Below are 15,037 nucleotides of genomic sequence, written 5' to 3' on the forward strand. Positions count from 1 at the left end.
TTTACTAGTATATAAAGTTGAAAGTTAAAGTATTTATTAATGGCTGCGTATTTTGTTAAAATTAGACTGAAGATTTGGATATTTTATCTTTTTCACTGTAAGTTTGTTAAGACTTTTTGAAATGAATAATCAAGATGAGTTCTTGAATTATTCAAGAAAGGGGGCAGAAAATCTATCTGCCCCCTTTGATAGGAAAAAAATAAACACTAGGTGCTTTTATTTTGGAAAATGATTTGTAACGTACTGCGACAGACTGGCGACCTGTCCAGGGTGACCCCGCGTCTCGCCCGGAACGTTAGCTGGAGATGGGCACCAGAAACTCTCCCGACCCACTGAGGGACAAGGGTGAAAGAAAATGGATGGATGGATGGATTTGTAACGTATAATTCCGAACAAATGCGTATGTTTGCATTTACTGAATGACAAAGAATGACACATTTGAAGCGTTAAGTGGTACTGTAAGGCAATGCAGTTTATTTTTCAAAGGTTTAAAATTAGCTTGTAGAGATAAAATCCAAATACACTTAACAAAAAGTCTTATGTATTTAGTCTGCACTAGCCTACAAAGGGATGGCCAGATTTATATTGGTTTCCTTAGTTTTTAACTTCTACTATTAGTAATATTTAAATCTGTACATTAAAAAAAATAACATTGTTCTATTTTTATTCATATTTTGTACATTTTTAGAATGAAGATTATGTAACTTAAAAATTATTATGAATTTTAGCTGAATTTTTTGGGGTATCTTGGGACTTAACTAAGCAATTGCAAAACAATATAGTATTCAGTACTTTAATTTTAGTGTTTGATAATACAATTACTTTTTGCAGGTAGCAGCTGACAGCTCTGTTTTTGTGGAGTATGAATTATATCAACAAAGTTACTGAAAAGTATTGCACAAATAGAAATGCCAACAAGAATTCTAGAGTGTATTGAATATAAACATGTATTTAATAGTGAGATAAACCAATACATTCTTACTCCAGTCAGTTCAAAAGACCAAGTCAGGCACATTTATTTTCCATGTTATTGTCCGTCAATTGAATGACAACTCTCTGCTGCTGCACATCTGGAGAATCCTCTGCAGTCATTTTGTAGCTGAGATTAAATGGTGCATCATAATCTGGGGGAACTTCAAAAAACACCACATCATCAAAGCAGAGATCATCCGAAGGAGCTGCAAGGTAAGGCAGCTTCAACACGTAACCTGTCAGAATGCCCCCCAGTGCCGACAGTCCTATCGTGGAGAATAGAGCTGCAACCTGGAAGAGAGCCTGTTCCCCTGCAGTCCTTCCCAATCCTGGTTTTAAACCTGGAATCAGCATCTGCAATTCTTGCAGTTTCGGGTCCCCCTCCACTGGAGCTCTGTGAGTAAAGATCTCATACAAACTTGGGCCGTAAACTTCCTCATCAGCCATCAGAATAGCACATATCCCTGCTGCGCATGATATAAGTCCTGTTAGTCCGTGCAGATTGTGTATCCCACACTGATCCTGGATCCTGCAGCGTTGTGCTAAGAATGGGCTCAGGTACTTGTAGCCCAGCATGCAGGCAGTGCAGCCCATCATCCCCAGCACATACGCAGCTGCAGGTGATATCATCATATCCACAGACGCCCCGACTGTTACTCCCCCAGCAAGGGTCACGTTCTGAATATCTGCCATGGTGAGCTTTCCCTTTTTGCTCAGCATTGCAGACAGAGCGAATGCAGTCAGTGTGGAGGCGCTGAGGCCAATAAAGGTGTGCAGAATGGCTCTGTGCTGGTCATCCCCTTTAAGGGTCAGTGCTGAGTTGAATGAGGGCCAGAACACCCAGAGGAATAATGTGCCCATCACAGACAGGATGTCCGAGTGGTAGCTGGTGTTCTCCTTAGCATGACCCTCCGTTAAACCTGACCTGTACAGCACAAAAGTCACACCCAGTCCAAAATAACAGGCAAAGAGATGGATGAGAATAGACCCTCCTGCATCATTGATCCTCAGATACTTCAGGACGACCCACTCTGTGACCGCAAACGCAGGCACCTCCAACAGAGTCATGACCAGCAGCTGCAGCGGGCTGGTCTTCCCCAGCACCGCTCCGAAAGAGATGAGGACCACAGCACAGGCAAATTCTGCATTTATGAGGTTGATAACTCCAAAGTGGATCTTCCCATCATGATAGAACTGGAAGTAGCCCTGCACCAGGATGGCCCACTGGATGGCAAAGGTAGCAGTCAGAAAGTTAAAAGCCATCCCACCGAAACCGTAGAGTCGGAAAAATGCCAGCAAACATCCAAAGCCGAGGAAAATCATGACCTGTATATCTGTGAAGAAGGGGTAGTCCTTGTACACAGCGTTGTGCATTGGATTTGTCTGATTGTTCTGAAAACGGGCATCGGCATGCTCGTCGTAGGTCACAAAATAAAAGTAAATGACAACAAAAATCACCTGGGATACAAACAGGAAAACGGGTAATCTCACTCGAAGGTTAGTCGACCGCTTCTTCATCCTGACAGCTGTCTGGTGCTATTAACAGTATTCGTTTTTGCTGCTTGACCTGTCTCTGTTTACACAAGATAGGTAAAAAAAACATTGGTCAACCCTGCTCTCAGTCAGACAATAAATGTACTGTTTTCTCTGCATGAAGAATGGAGCGCTGCGGACTTTGTCTGTCGTAATAAACAGTTCTGAAATGTCAGCAGTTTTTCTTCAGCTCTTTTTTTCAGTATTTTATTACATGTATCTCTGAATTCCTGTTCCAAAGTAAATGTGGTGAAGTGGAACACAAAAAGCAAACTTGTATCTCGCTGAATCATAAGCTGCTGATCAAAAATGTGCCTCAATAATAATAAAAAATTATTATTATCCTGGTATTCCTAACAACATCTGTGTTGCAGCAGCAGCCACAACACTTGCACTTTCTATCCCCAGTGACAGACTTTATAATCATTGTCTATTTCTATGTAAAACCGTGGGAACTATTCAAGGAAGTTTATCACTGAAATTGGGGGAGGGGAAGCTGAGTTTGCAGTTTGCAGGCTCCTGCCTCTTATATTTGTTCCTAAAAGAAAACACTGAAGTGCCACAAATATTAAGAGAAAGAGTAACTCTGCGTGTAACACTTAGCCTTGACCTCTTGGTCAAGGCTAAGTGTTAAACGCTTAGCCTTGGAACAGATTTTTCAGTTTCAAATGCACACTGCCCTGCAAAGGTTTTCACACATCTTAAAATTGTTCACGTTTTTGTCACGTAGCTAGAGCGAGGCGGCTCAAACCAAAAGATTGATAATGCTGACAACAAGTCATCAATATTGGATTTGGTTGAAAAAGTTTCCCAATCCCTTTTGAAATTGCATTTTATTTTTGTATTGTAGCAACTCAACTCAACTCTACTCTTAAAACAATTTTGTTACTCTCAAATAATATATTTTTTTTTTGCATAATTCCAAATTCTGTCCAAGGTTTTGACCAAAATAATTCAAAGGAAAAACAATATAAACACCTCAAGATGAAAAGTTTGACCTTTAGAAAATGTTTTAAAAAATGCATACTTTAGGTGTATCTCTACTGTCACACACCTGACTTGAATAAGTGAGTGATAAGTTTCTGCAGCACCCAGTGGCATGCAGAAGCCGTCATGCAATCATTTGAATCGGGTGTCCCGGAATAGAGACATGTCTAAAATGTGTAGGGCAGTGGTCCCTGAAGACCAGTATGGAAAACACACTGAGCTAAACCATTACAATAGCTTTGGCTGTATGTCCACATGGTCCTGGATGGAGGAGCATCACGTTAGTCTTTTGCATCCTCTGACTGGTTTTCCTCCTGTCCTGCCTTGTGTTCTGCTTCATCCATCTTCCCAACAGCTCTGACAATATTTACTGTACTTGCTGAAGAAAAGCAAGCCCACGGCATTACACTGTCACCTCTACGATCTTGTATGGAGATAGTGTTTTCAGAGAGAACTGCAGTGCTTGTTTTCTGCAGGTTGCATTTTGCATGTAACCCAAAAAGTAACATTTTGGTCTCATCTGACCAGAGCATCTTCCTCCATGTTTGCATCATCTTCCACATGCCTTGTGGAAAATTGGAAAGAAAGCTTCTCAAGGTTTTTTTTTCCAAAAATGTTTTCTTCTTGCCACTTCTTCACAAAGGCTGGATTTGTAAAGGGCACGTCTAACGTGGATCTCTGCAGCTTCTCCACTGTTACAGTAGGTGTGGCTGCTTATCTGATTAACTCACTCTTTGCTCGGCCCTTTCAGGGGAACAGCCATGTATTGTTGGGTTTTGTAGTTGTAAAAAACATCTCTGACATCTATACAGAACAAAGGTGCACTTAAATAACTGCTGAAGACAATTGGTTGCACTAGATTTTTTTAGAGGTTCTGTTCACAATCATGCACCATTTTGTGTTCACATAAAATCCCAATAAAATACAGTGAAGTTCTGACAAAATGTGAAAAACCTCAAAGTTCACTTTTTAATAAAAGATTTCTTTTTATTGGACAATGAAGATTCTGACTCCTTGATTTGGATTCACAGCACAATTGTTACCTTTCTCCTGCTAATGTCTGTATATGACCAAGAACAAAGAACTAAGCAAAGCAAAGCGGATCAGCTTAGTCTCTTATCTTTGTCCTGTACTGTTCATATCTCCTTCACAAGGTCAAAGATAGCTTGAACCACAACTTCATGCGACGGGCACAATTAACTTCAGACACTGTGTTGGACGTCTTCAGCAGACACAGCTTCCTTATTACTGAAAAAAAAAACCGTAAAATAAGCCCTCAACAGGAAAGAGTCCACATATTTCCAACTTTTATTAATTTTAAAATTTATTGCATTTTGTGCAGACATAAAAACGGTTCATTCAAACTATTATCTGTATCTAACTTCAAAAGCTGTATAAAGGTCAGAAAATAAAACATGCAATAGTTTTAAACACATTCCTACCTTAAACCGGTCGACACTGTTAAGCGTAACGTTATGTTTTGTGTCTTTAAGATACCGTTTACTGTAAAACAAACCCGGCATGCACAGTCTGCAAGAAGTGCAAAGTAGAAACCAGTATGTATCACCTGTAAAATAACATCCAGTACATGCGCAGGGGGTGTTGCTGCCCCCACCTTTATCAGTAACATAAAGCAAACACTTCTCTGTACAAACATTATTCAATAAAGCAATATATTATTGTATTCAGGATGAGGTAAGGTTTGCAAACTGTATGCTACCGTATAATACAGATGAGAGAAAATTAAAACACAAAGTGAATCTTATACGAAAGGATGGGGTAATAGTAGATAGAGAGGGAAGTGGGCTTTCGTCATTAAACTTTAATCACAAAGGTCCGTCCATCTCCATAAAGATAATCTATACATGTTCTGGATATTAGAAACACACTCTGACTTATGAGTTATGTGACACATTGCGGTGAAACTGCTGACCAAAAACATACAGTAATGTAAATAACTTGGTATGCCCCATTAATATAGTCTCTTATCAAGAAATTCCCACATGTTGATCGCTAATCTATTTCTTTGTCTGAAAAAGGAAATAATTAACTGCACTTAACAATTATTAAACTTGTTTTAGTCTAGGAACAAGAACGATAAGCAAAAATGTATAGTCTGAAGAAAAAGTTATTACACCCCACCCACTTAACTGATGTTGCCTCCATCAGTGAGATGCTTCTTTTAGCTGTCTACCAGTCTCTGTCATCTGCCTGAGCCTCTGATATCGGTCTCCTCACTTTCATCTTTTTAGATGTTTGAGGGGTATGTTTGATGTACAGTTTTTTTCAGGTCACAACATGTCAATAAGAAAAAGTTCTGGGTTTGGACTAGGCTGAGGACTTTCTTCTTAATTCTCAATCATTCTTTAGTGGTTATATTGCCATGTTTGCCTCACTTTTTTCCCTCCCCAAGCACAGTAGCATTCACGGTGGATCATAAGATGATGAACTGACTGTCATTTACAAATAAATGAAACTTTAATACCAATGATATTCTTCCCTTGACTGTTCAACTAAAATAAAACTTTGAAAACACACACGACCAAGAAGCTCTCCGTAAAAGCAGCTAAACAGTTTTCTCACCAGGAGTCAGAACTGTGGATAAACACTGACCTCCACTGGTGTAAGTTATACAGATGAAGTTCTCCAAAGGGAACTTGACCGCTTGTTTGCAGTTTAGTTTAATGGCAATACTGTTAGAAAAACAATCTATACACAAATAAAATATTAAGATATCTATTTTAGTTGCAAATGTAAAAAATAAACAAAAAACACTAAATAACACAATCTAACAGGAAAGGAGCAACCTATTTGGAAAGCATGTTGGTAATATGATCTGGGCCTCTTTAGCTGCATCAGAACTGTACAACACTGTAAATGTTAATACAACTATGGTTAAAGCAATCCACCAGCAATAACATCAGATCCATGAATGCAGAAGCTTTTTAACCTAAATGTGAAAAAAATAAATAAATAAAAGAATAGAATTAGTGAAGTTTTAGATAAGCCAAGTTAAAGTCCTCAACTTAATCAAATCAAGAGCTTAAAAATCTAAGTTATCGTATACAAAATAAACTAAAATTCAAAAACTTTAATTTGAAGTTGTTGCTACATAGGGAAGGTCAGAATAAATCTAAGGATCCCATTTTTTCCTTCCTCATTTATATAAATGAATAAAATATATATTATGACATGTGGATATTTTAGGCCTATCTCTCCTCCACAGTTATCTGATGAAGTTTTATGCCAAAGATAAACAAATCTTTATGGTTTACCTTTGTAGCCGGTCTGTAAAATCTAATGCAATGTAAACTAAACATAAAAACATAAAATAAGCTGGAGAATTAAATGAATCATGAAAACATATACACCCTGGTAGTTTCTGATTAACAAAGTCATCTCAAAATTGTAGCAGTCACCCTCTGAAATTTATTTTTACTACATTTCACCGTGTTTGTATTTCGCAGGTTTTGTGCAGCTGTGAGTTAGTGAGCGACCTTTAGTCAACAGAGTTACCTTTGAACAGATGTTTCTGCATGTTTCAGCTCTACATGTCAGAAATTCTCAGAACTGCAGCTTGTGAAATAAGCTAATAAAAAAGTGCCACAACATTTCTCCATCGCAATCTCATTTAAGACTAAATTGCATCTGTAAACATATTTCTAAACCACATATTTTGCTGCCCCTATCAATTAAGAGGATATTTTTTAAAATGGTTATTAAATTTGGATCTAAATACAAAATTGTTCCTCTAACATTTAGCAGTTGCAGTGTGCCTGCAGAGTGAGGGCCAGGTTTAATCAGACCACAAAGTTGACCAATAAAAACTGATGGAGCTCTTTGCGAAGGAGTGAGACGCGCTCTCTATTCAGCGCTGCAAAGCTTGGCCAATTTATGAAGTCAAGCTGCAACAGATTCAGCTGACATGCACAACCCTGCTTTTCAAAAAAGGAAAAACAACATCTGAATAAGAGCATTAGTATAAAGAATTTGTCTTTAAAAATAAGCTAGTATGTGGACATTTTAGATAAAAAATGGCTCTGACACAGCAGAGCCACAACAATGAAGCTCATTGTTTTCTATTCTGTAATGTCATCTACAGTATTGTGATACTGCTCTTCAAAAAGAGACACCATCTAGAACTTTTACTTTTTCCACAGACAATTGTTTAATTATTTATTTAAAAATATTTTCATATATACTTAAATGCGAATTCTACAATTTACTAAGTGGGTTAACAATTCAAAAGAATGCAAAAATGACCAGATTTACGGCCATGATTTCTATAAAATATTTTTTCTTAGAGCTAAAGCTCTATCAAATTTTCTAAACATGAATTTGAACAAATGCAATTTGAATGAATGCTATTTGTTTGTGTTAAAATAACAAAGAACCCACGCTTAGTTGCTTTTACGCAACAGTTTTATCTAAATGAACACAGAATAGTTGTCTACATCCATTCAGTCATTGAAATTATTACTTGGGTGTTATCATTCAAACAGTCACGGACAAAAACCAAGATGGTTTAGGATGAACAAACTCTCCAATAGCACAGATGTCAAATGACAGATCAAAGACAAAAATGATTTTTTTTTCTCCTACAGATGAGCAGGAAAAATCCAGAATAAATCAGAAAGTTCTTCCAAAAAGTTATCAGGTGAAGTGAGCTCAGATGGTTTGGAGGTAATAGATGGAGTTAGGTCATGGGTCGACGCTCCCGGAAGCGCTGCAGTCTGGTTGCCAGGTGAAGGGGACAGGCAATGGGTTGGAGGGAGGATTTTCCCGGAATCACAGAGAAGCAGAAGAACTCACAGGTTCTTTTAGATGCTATTTTAAGCCTCTCAGGAGTAGATGGTGATGACTTCTCGCCCGCCTCCTCGCACTAGGAGAACCCTGTTGAGACCTTCAGTGAGAACCTCAAGAAACTCCATATCTGAGAGTCACTCCAAGTGAAGGATTATCACATGAATTAATATGAAGTCTATGCTGTTTTTGTCTAATGCTTAATTTGAGCACACGGAAAAATATGAAGGATACAGTTTTCGTCGCCCACTCGGTTCTTTGGTGGTCCCGGCATGTTGAGCAGGACTAATTTTGCCTCCTTGGACTTCTTTGTGATGACCTCATTGAGTCGCATTGCTGTGTGCATGCGCCTCACATCCGTCTGGTTCCTGAAACCAGAGAAATTCAACTCACAACTGGAAAAAGAAAAACAGCTTTTTAGATGCTCCAATCAGAAAGGAAACACAACTGATTAGAAAATGTGAATACTCACAAGCTCTCCCATTCCCTGAAGCATGAGTAAAAAAAAAAACAAAACAAAAAAAAAAACATAGCAATATTTTTTTCAAAGAGCTGCTGACAGGTAGGTACATTTGTCATATGTTCAATAGGTTTCTTTTTAATAATAAGTACAATTGTATTTTAACACATGACCCAAAGGTATTTTACTTAGAGAGAGTAAAATGTTCAAAGGTTGGCTTTATGTAAAAAGTACAACCACAAAATACTATGTTTCAAGATTTCACAAATTAATTTTGGGGAAATTGTTATTCCTTCAACAAGGCAAGAGACAAAGAGTAACATGACACAAAAAGGCATGTATCTAAAAAATAAAAATCATATATGAAAGCAATAACTAAACCTTAGGTTTAGTTTAATTTGACAAAAAATAACTGAACTGCCGCACTGGCTTTGTTTGGTGTCTGTTTTTATTCAGATTGGAACTAAAAATGTACATCAAGACATTATGCCCAGATGCGTTATAGAAATGAAACATTTCCTGGAACGTTTTTGATCTGGTTTGTAAAACTGGGTCTTTCACATAAACCTCATACAGGCTCATGAGTTGAAGTTAGGTTCCAGGTGACTTACGGTTTCATGTTAAGGGGGTCTTTGCCCCCTGGTGTCGCTGCTGAGTCCGTCATCCCTTTATCTGGGCCCTTGCTGTCTCTCCAGGTGACAGCGCCCCCTGTAGGCGTGGCAGCAGGTGAAATGGGGCTTGTTGGGCTGGTGGGTGTGGCTGCGTTCTTACTTTGGATCAGGCGGACCTGTTTTGGGTGGGAGACAGCCTCAGACTGAGAGACAAACACGTGTGATGACAGGGTGAAAGGATGAAAAGAGACACCTGTCAGTAAAAGTGAAAGTGATTATTCACCGAGCCACTACAGGAAAAGGGCTACGCACTGCAACAATAACAGCTTCTGGGATCAAGCAACCCCATTTCATGAAAGAATAGAGGGCACAGAATCTGAACAACAGAGAGAGAGACAGAAAGAGGATGTTTTAAACGTTTACCTTATCTTCTGGTTTTTCTGCCAGGCTGGTTCCCTCCTCGGTGCTGTGCTGGGGCTGCAAGGTTGGCGGGTTTTTACGACGGATGGATCCACGGGAAAAATCAGTAATACTTTGAATCTACAAAAATTAAACAGGAAGCCCCCTTTAATTCCTGTACTTGGTTCCAAATTGGTAGAAAAATGGTTGTGAAAGTATTCATACCGCTTGACACTTTTTCAGTTTGGCTCATAATAGCCCCAAACTTCAATGTATTTTGTTGGGATCTTATGTATTAAACCAACATAAAGTGGTGCAAAGCAAATCAACACAGTTTTTAAAATGAAAACAAAGACAATTCTGATCATTAGATTAATGTCGCTGGATAACAAAACCCATGAAATGTTTCCTATGTTCATTTCTTCCGGTGGAAGTGTTTTCTAATTTACCTCTCTCTCCATCTCGTTCTTTGTCAGATGCATCTGTTTGAGGATCTGCGATCTTTGCTCCATTACCAGTGTCTTCTCGTAGGTGTAAGCTGAGATGTCACTGTCAAGCTTTGAGAGGAAAGCAGATGTTTGAGTTAATAAGCATTATAATAATCTAAGGAACAGGTTTTATTTAGAAACACTGAGCAAGCTTTAATAGAAAAAAAAAGTCTTCCTGCAAATAATGGCGGATGCAAGTCTGAGACAAATCTCTCACCATCTCCACTACTTCCACAGCAGCATCAATGCGAAGGTGATAGAGGAAAGTGATGAGGTCTTTCTTCATCTGGATGCTGTTGTCATCCATTTGTGCCACAGTGAAAATGCGCATTTTGCACTTCCTCCACACCTGAGGTAACAAACATTAGCTTGAACATGCACTGAAGTTCCCTGATGTTTCATAAATATACTGTTTTAAATTCACATCACTAACCTAGATGGATTATTTCTCGCTACACAGTAAATGTCTGAAATAATAAAAAAGCACAAAGTGCTGATTCTCACCTTATGTTGGCGGAGCAGGAAGGGCAGAAGCATCAGCATGCCTCCATCATGGACGATCCACCACACGTCTATGTGGCCTTCAGTGAAGCGCTCTCCATTGGACGGATAGCTGGAGATATTCTTAGGAACCAGCAAAGCCAAACTAGCTATGGTTGTCTCTCTAACAGTCTCTGCAAACAAAAAGAGGAAAAAAGACAATAAAAGATTTACACAATCTTTTACCAACTTATAAAAATGATAATATCTTGTTTTCTTCCAAATATAGTCATAATAAAAGGACATGAAGACGAGACTGTAGTTTCCTTACCAATGAAGTTCCTGAACTGCTGGTAGCACTCGGGCTGCTTCCAGTTCTGAGGCCAGCTCACCATCACAGTATTGTGCTTCAAACCCCCAAGTCCTCCAACCTGGATCAGGTGTGATGTCCCATCTCTCATGTTGGAGGAGACGACCACCTGAGAGAAACCTTTCACCCTCTCTGTCTCCATCAGCTTGCGCAAAGACTGCAGACAAAGATGCACAACTGGAAATTTCACTTTGGAACTGAAAATGTGTGTAGAAAAGCTGTGTATCTTTCAAAGGGAATCAAGATACCTGATCTGCCCTCTGGGCTTCACTATAGCTGTCGAGAAAAGTTCCTTGAACAGCAGTACCTACAATGGTCAGGCCTTTGCCTGCTTTGAGCTGATTGGTCAGAGAGAGCAGGCGGGGCTGCTCCACATTCTGCTCAGCATCCATGCTCACCAGCACCAGGATCTGAGGCCTGACAGCAAGCAGAGGACCACAACACCACAACAAATTAGTGGCAAAATAATCAAAAGGAAAAAGCAAATTGGTTTCAAGTTGGCAATTTTTTTTCCATATGTTCAAACACAAATCATAAGACTAAACAGACCTCCAGTTTTTGGTGTGTGGCGGCCCCTCCTCCAGCCTCATCAGAGCAAATCGTGCAGCACTGAGTGAAATTCCTCGAATGCCATCGCCCCACTCCTTCTCAGCTCTGTTTTAAAACATGACAACAATTGACAACAGATTTATTTAAACGCCGATGATAGGTAATATACCTTAAACAAAGAAATCCTTGTAATTTAAAAAAAACCTTATCCATCAATGATGAAGTACATGCTGCTGTGATGATTACTCACCCACAGAACTCAATATACTTGTAGATGCAGGTGGCAATACCCATGGCGACTATGGCATAATACCAGGAGCAGATGAACATGAGTGACAGACACAGACTCATACCCAGGAAAGACAAAGCCCTGTTGGTGACAGGATGTCAAAAGTATGTGACTGTTTACAGAACATTTGGTCCTCTCCATTGCTTTTAAAGGCCAAATGTTATATTTTAGAGCCAACTAAAACCTAAAACCATAAATATTTTGACTGAAACATAAATAAAAGTTTGCCTTACTTCTTCTTTTTTTTTTTCAAAAACAGATATGTTTACAACACAATATTTGGACTTAAAAATAGTCTTTCAAGTCATGCACTCTAAAATGGGAAGGATGTTGCTTTTTCCCCCTCATGATTATTTAACCAATAAAATCCTGAAATTAAGGTAAAGAACAAAACTAGAATGAGAAAAGAGGATACAACCCAATCTATGCCATAGCTGTGACAAATAGTTCAATCACAGAATCTGTGATTTTTAAAATAAATTCATTTAATACATTCTTTTACAAAAAATATATAAAAAATGTCTATGCATATGGCAAAAGCCTAACAACAAAACTGCTTTAAGCTTTTAATGTTAGTACCAGCAGATTTTAATGTACTTATATTTAAAACTGTACTCCTCCCTAACTTCACCTGCCATTGTTACAACAACAAAAATCTCCCATTGATGAATGAATCTTGGGATACAGTGGGCCATGAAGGATACATCAGTCCTTCAAATCCAGGGAAAAGGAGGATGCATTTAAAGGAGCCTTCAAATTTGGACAGCCTTTGTTGCGCTACTGTGATGTAATCGACCTTCAAAGGACGCAGCCCCTAATTTTAAATGTATTTTCCAATGTATCCTTGTCTTTCTTTGGCACTTTAAGGTGCAATCTTGACTGCTTTGTCTTCGTTTTCATTCACACATTTTCACATATCAGATGGAAATGAACAGAGCTAGTGTGAGTTGCAAGCCTAAACACAACTGAAAAGAAAAAAAAATCTTAAAAATGTTGATATGATATATATGGGCTTAAAGGCTTACCAGTGGTAGAATTTAAATCGTGGCCTCCAGTTTGGTGTCCTCAGCAGGGTCTGCAGGGCACAGGCAAGATTGACAAACATATAGCACATCAAGAAAAACCTAAAAACAAAAACAAAATGTTAGAAATAGCAAAAGGATGAAAATAAGTAATTGCAATTATTTTTGCCTAACAGCGAATCCATCCTGGTATTCTTACATAGACAGGATGGGAGCAACTGAATCCAGGGAGGCAATGATAATACCGATCTCACAGATGCTAGCTGTTAGTAACAGTGCCCAGGTTGGCTCCCCATTGGCTTTACCATGTCCAAAAACCTAAAAGCAACAACAACAAAAATAAAAAAAGCATACATCAGACTTTAAATCCTCATGTGTTTGTTTCTGCATGACAAGGGAAGGTAAATAAATTGAGCTTTAGTAAGAATTCCTGGACTAACTCTGAGAAATGGGATGATGCCGTCTCTTGAGATGGCTTGCAGAAGACGTGGAGCTCCAGTCAGACTCTGAAGTCCTGCACCACAGGTGGAGAAGAAAGAGCCAAACACGATGACCCAGGGAGAAGGCCATGCCAGGGTGCCGATCACCAGGTTACCGTTAACCCCCTCACCAAACCTGAAGAGAGGAGGCAAAATCTCAGCTATTCTCTATCAATGCGTACAAAGGAGAATTTAAAACCATCTGATGCAGATGACAAAAAAAAAAAAAAAGCGAAAAATCAATAAACCAGTCAAACTTACTTGTCTCTCAGTACAACTCCTTCTATGCAAGCACCAAACAGAATTACACAAGACATATCTAGGGAGGAAAAGTTAAGAAACACCACTTGGCTAAGAATATTTGTTTACATATTCACGATCCTCCGGAACATGATGATCTTTCTTTCCTTCCTGCCAATGTTTGACCAATTAAGGATACACACAGTGGAAGTGGTGGTGATGGCTGCGATGGTACCAATCGGGATAGACTTCTGGGCATCGCGCAGATCACCAGAGCGATTTGAGCCTGCCATGATCCCTGTGAGTCCCAGAAAAATAAATAAAATCAATTTAGAGCTTCACTTTTAAAATTCTGTCTTCCCTTTTTTTTTTTTTATGACAACCAGAATCACTCAAATGTTTTCACAGACATTTGCTGTTTTCGGATTAATCTTTCATAGATTTTCTTGCTCAGAATAACCTGTCAAAAATAATTACTGCTATAAATTCTGCTTTTAATACCTTTAAATATGAGAAAAAAGGACTTGTCACCTGTAACAGAAGGGAAATAAATCCCCACCAGTAGGGTGAAGAAGCTGGTGATGTCAGCCAGGACGTAGCGATTGGCGTTGGTGGTCGGAATTTCAGGATCCACATTGGATGAGATTCCACGCTTCTCCAAGAACATACCCTTCTCTAGATAGTTTCCAAATAGGTTCTCTGAGAAAAGAATGAGTACACATAAAGTGTCTGTGGAGTAATCGTCAAACTGTGGTACTGATGTGTCACAGAACCAACCTGCAAGGATCCCACTAGTGACTCCAGGAATGCCTTGCATCTCTGTAACGTTGTTGTTGATGAAATATTCATCACATGTAGCATTGAGGGAATCAGAATCACAGAATGACCTCCACATTTTAGTGGTGATCGTCTCATTGTCTATTTCAATGACCTTTGCACAAACGTCGTATGATTTAGAGAGAAGTGTACGATTTCCAAGGAGACAAACACTGCCAAGTAAAAAATAAAAAATAAATTAAATACATTGTTAGAGATTGGTAAAGTAACTAAACAAGAGTGTCACTTACGGAAAGACAGGAGGCTCAAGGGCAGTCTTGATGATTCCAGCGTAAACGGCCAGAATAGATAGGATAACGCAGGCCAGGAAGACTAACGCCAACTTATTGACATATTTGACCCCAACAAACACAACTATGGCCATGAAACTGAGCACGATGGTGCCATATACCCGCATGTTATTGAGGAGAGCAATCTCTGCCTCGGGACCCTCCAGGCCCTCAATCTTAAAGATGGCTGCCTGTGGAACAATATAAATCTGAGGGAAAAAGGAAGGTAGAGACAAAATAAATGATTTT

General features: G+C 39.0%; 1 protein-coding gene across 4 annotated transcripts in view; it reads right to left on the reverse strand.

Annotated features, from left to right (window-relative positions):
* Positions 1 to 482: 482 nt before the first annotated feature.
* slc12a5b (solute carrier family 12 member 5b) overlaps positions 483 to 15,037 on the reverse strand; it is a 29,690-nt gene continuing 15,135 nt past the window's right edge. Inside the window, exons 7-26 of one of the 4 annotated variants that reach the window (XM_008414023.2) lie at positions 14,750 to 14,997; positions 14,460 to 14,671; positions 14,214 to 14,381; positions 13,882 to 13,980; positions 13,704 to 13,761; positions 13,404 to 13,578; positions 13,163 to 13,281; positions 12,967 to 13,065; positions 11,903 to 12,022; positions 11,653 to 11,757; positions 11,352 to 11,520; positions 11,065 to 11,260; positions 10,758 to 10,927; positions 10,471 to 10,602; positions 10,215 to 10,322; positions 9,790 to 9,906; positions 9,367 to 9,569; positions 8,768 to 8,782; positions 8,546 to 8,663; positions 483 to 2,364 (exon numbers count right to left, since the gene is read on the reverse strand). In XM_008414023.2, coding sequence (XP_008412245.1) covers positions 1,006 to 2,364; positions 8,546 to 8,663; positions 8,768 to 8,782; positions 9,367 to 9,569; positions 9,790 to 9,906; positions 10,215 to 10,322; positions 10,471 to 10,602; positions 10,758 to 10,927; positions 11,065 to 11,260; positions 11,352 to 11,520; positions 11,653 to 11,757; positions 11,903 to 12,022; positions 12,967 to 13,065; positions 13,163 to 13,281; positions 13,404 to 13,578; positions 13,704 to 13,761; positions 13,882 to 13,980; positions 14,214 to 14,381; positions 14,460 to 14,671; positions 14,750 to 14,997 — 3,990 coding nt within the window. In that variant the 3' untranslated portion in view covers positions 483 to 1,005. Of the gene's footprint in view, positions 2,365 to 4,782; positions 8,426 to 8,529; positions 8,664 to 8,767; positions 8,783 to 9,366; positions 9,570 to 9,789; positions 9,907 to 10,214; positions 10,323 to 10,470; positions 10,603 to 10,757; positions 10,928 to 11,064; positions 11,261 to 11,351; positions 11,521 to 11,652; positions 11,758 to 11,902; positions 12,023 to 12,966; positions 13,066 to 13,162; positions 13,282 to 13,403; positions 13,579 to 13,703; positions 13,762 to 13,881; positions 13,981 to 14,213; positions 14,382 to 14,459; positions 14,672 to 14,749; positions 14,998 to 15,037 lie in introns of those variants that run through there. The other 3 variants (XM_008414022.2, XM_008414020.2, XM_008414021.2) reach the window with 3 other exon arrangements.

The sequence above is a fragment of the Poecilia reticulata genome, linkage group LG7 (genome assembly GCF_000633615.1).
Source record: "Poecilia reticulata strain Guanapo linkage group LG7, Guppy_female_1.0+MT, whole genome shotgun sequence".
Classification (NCBI taxonomy): Eukaryota; Metazoa; Chordata; class Actinopteri; order Cyprinodontiformes; family Poeciliidae; genus Poecilia; species Poecilia reticulata.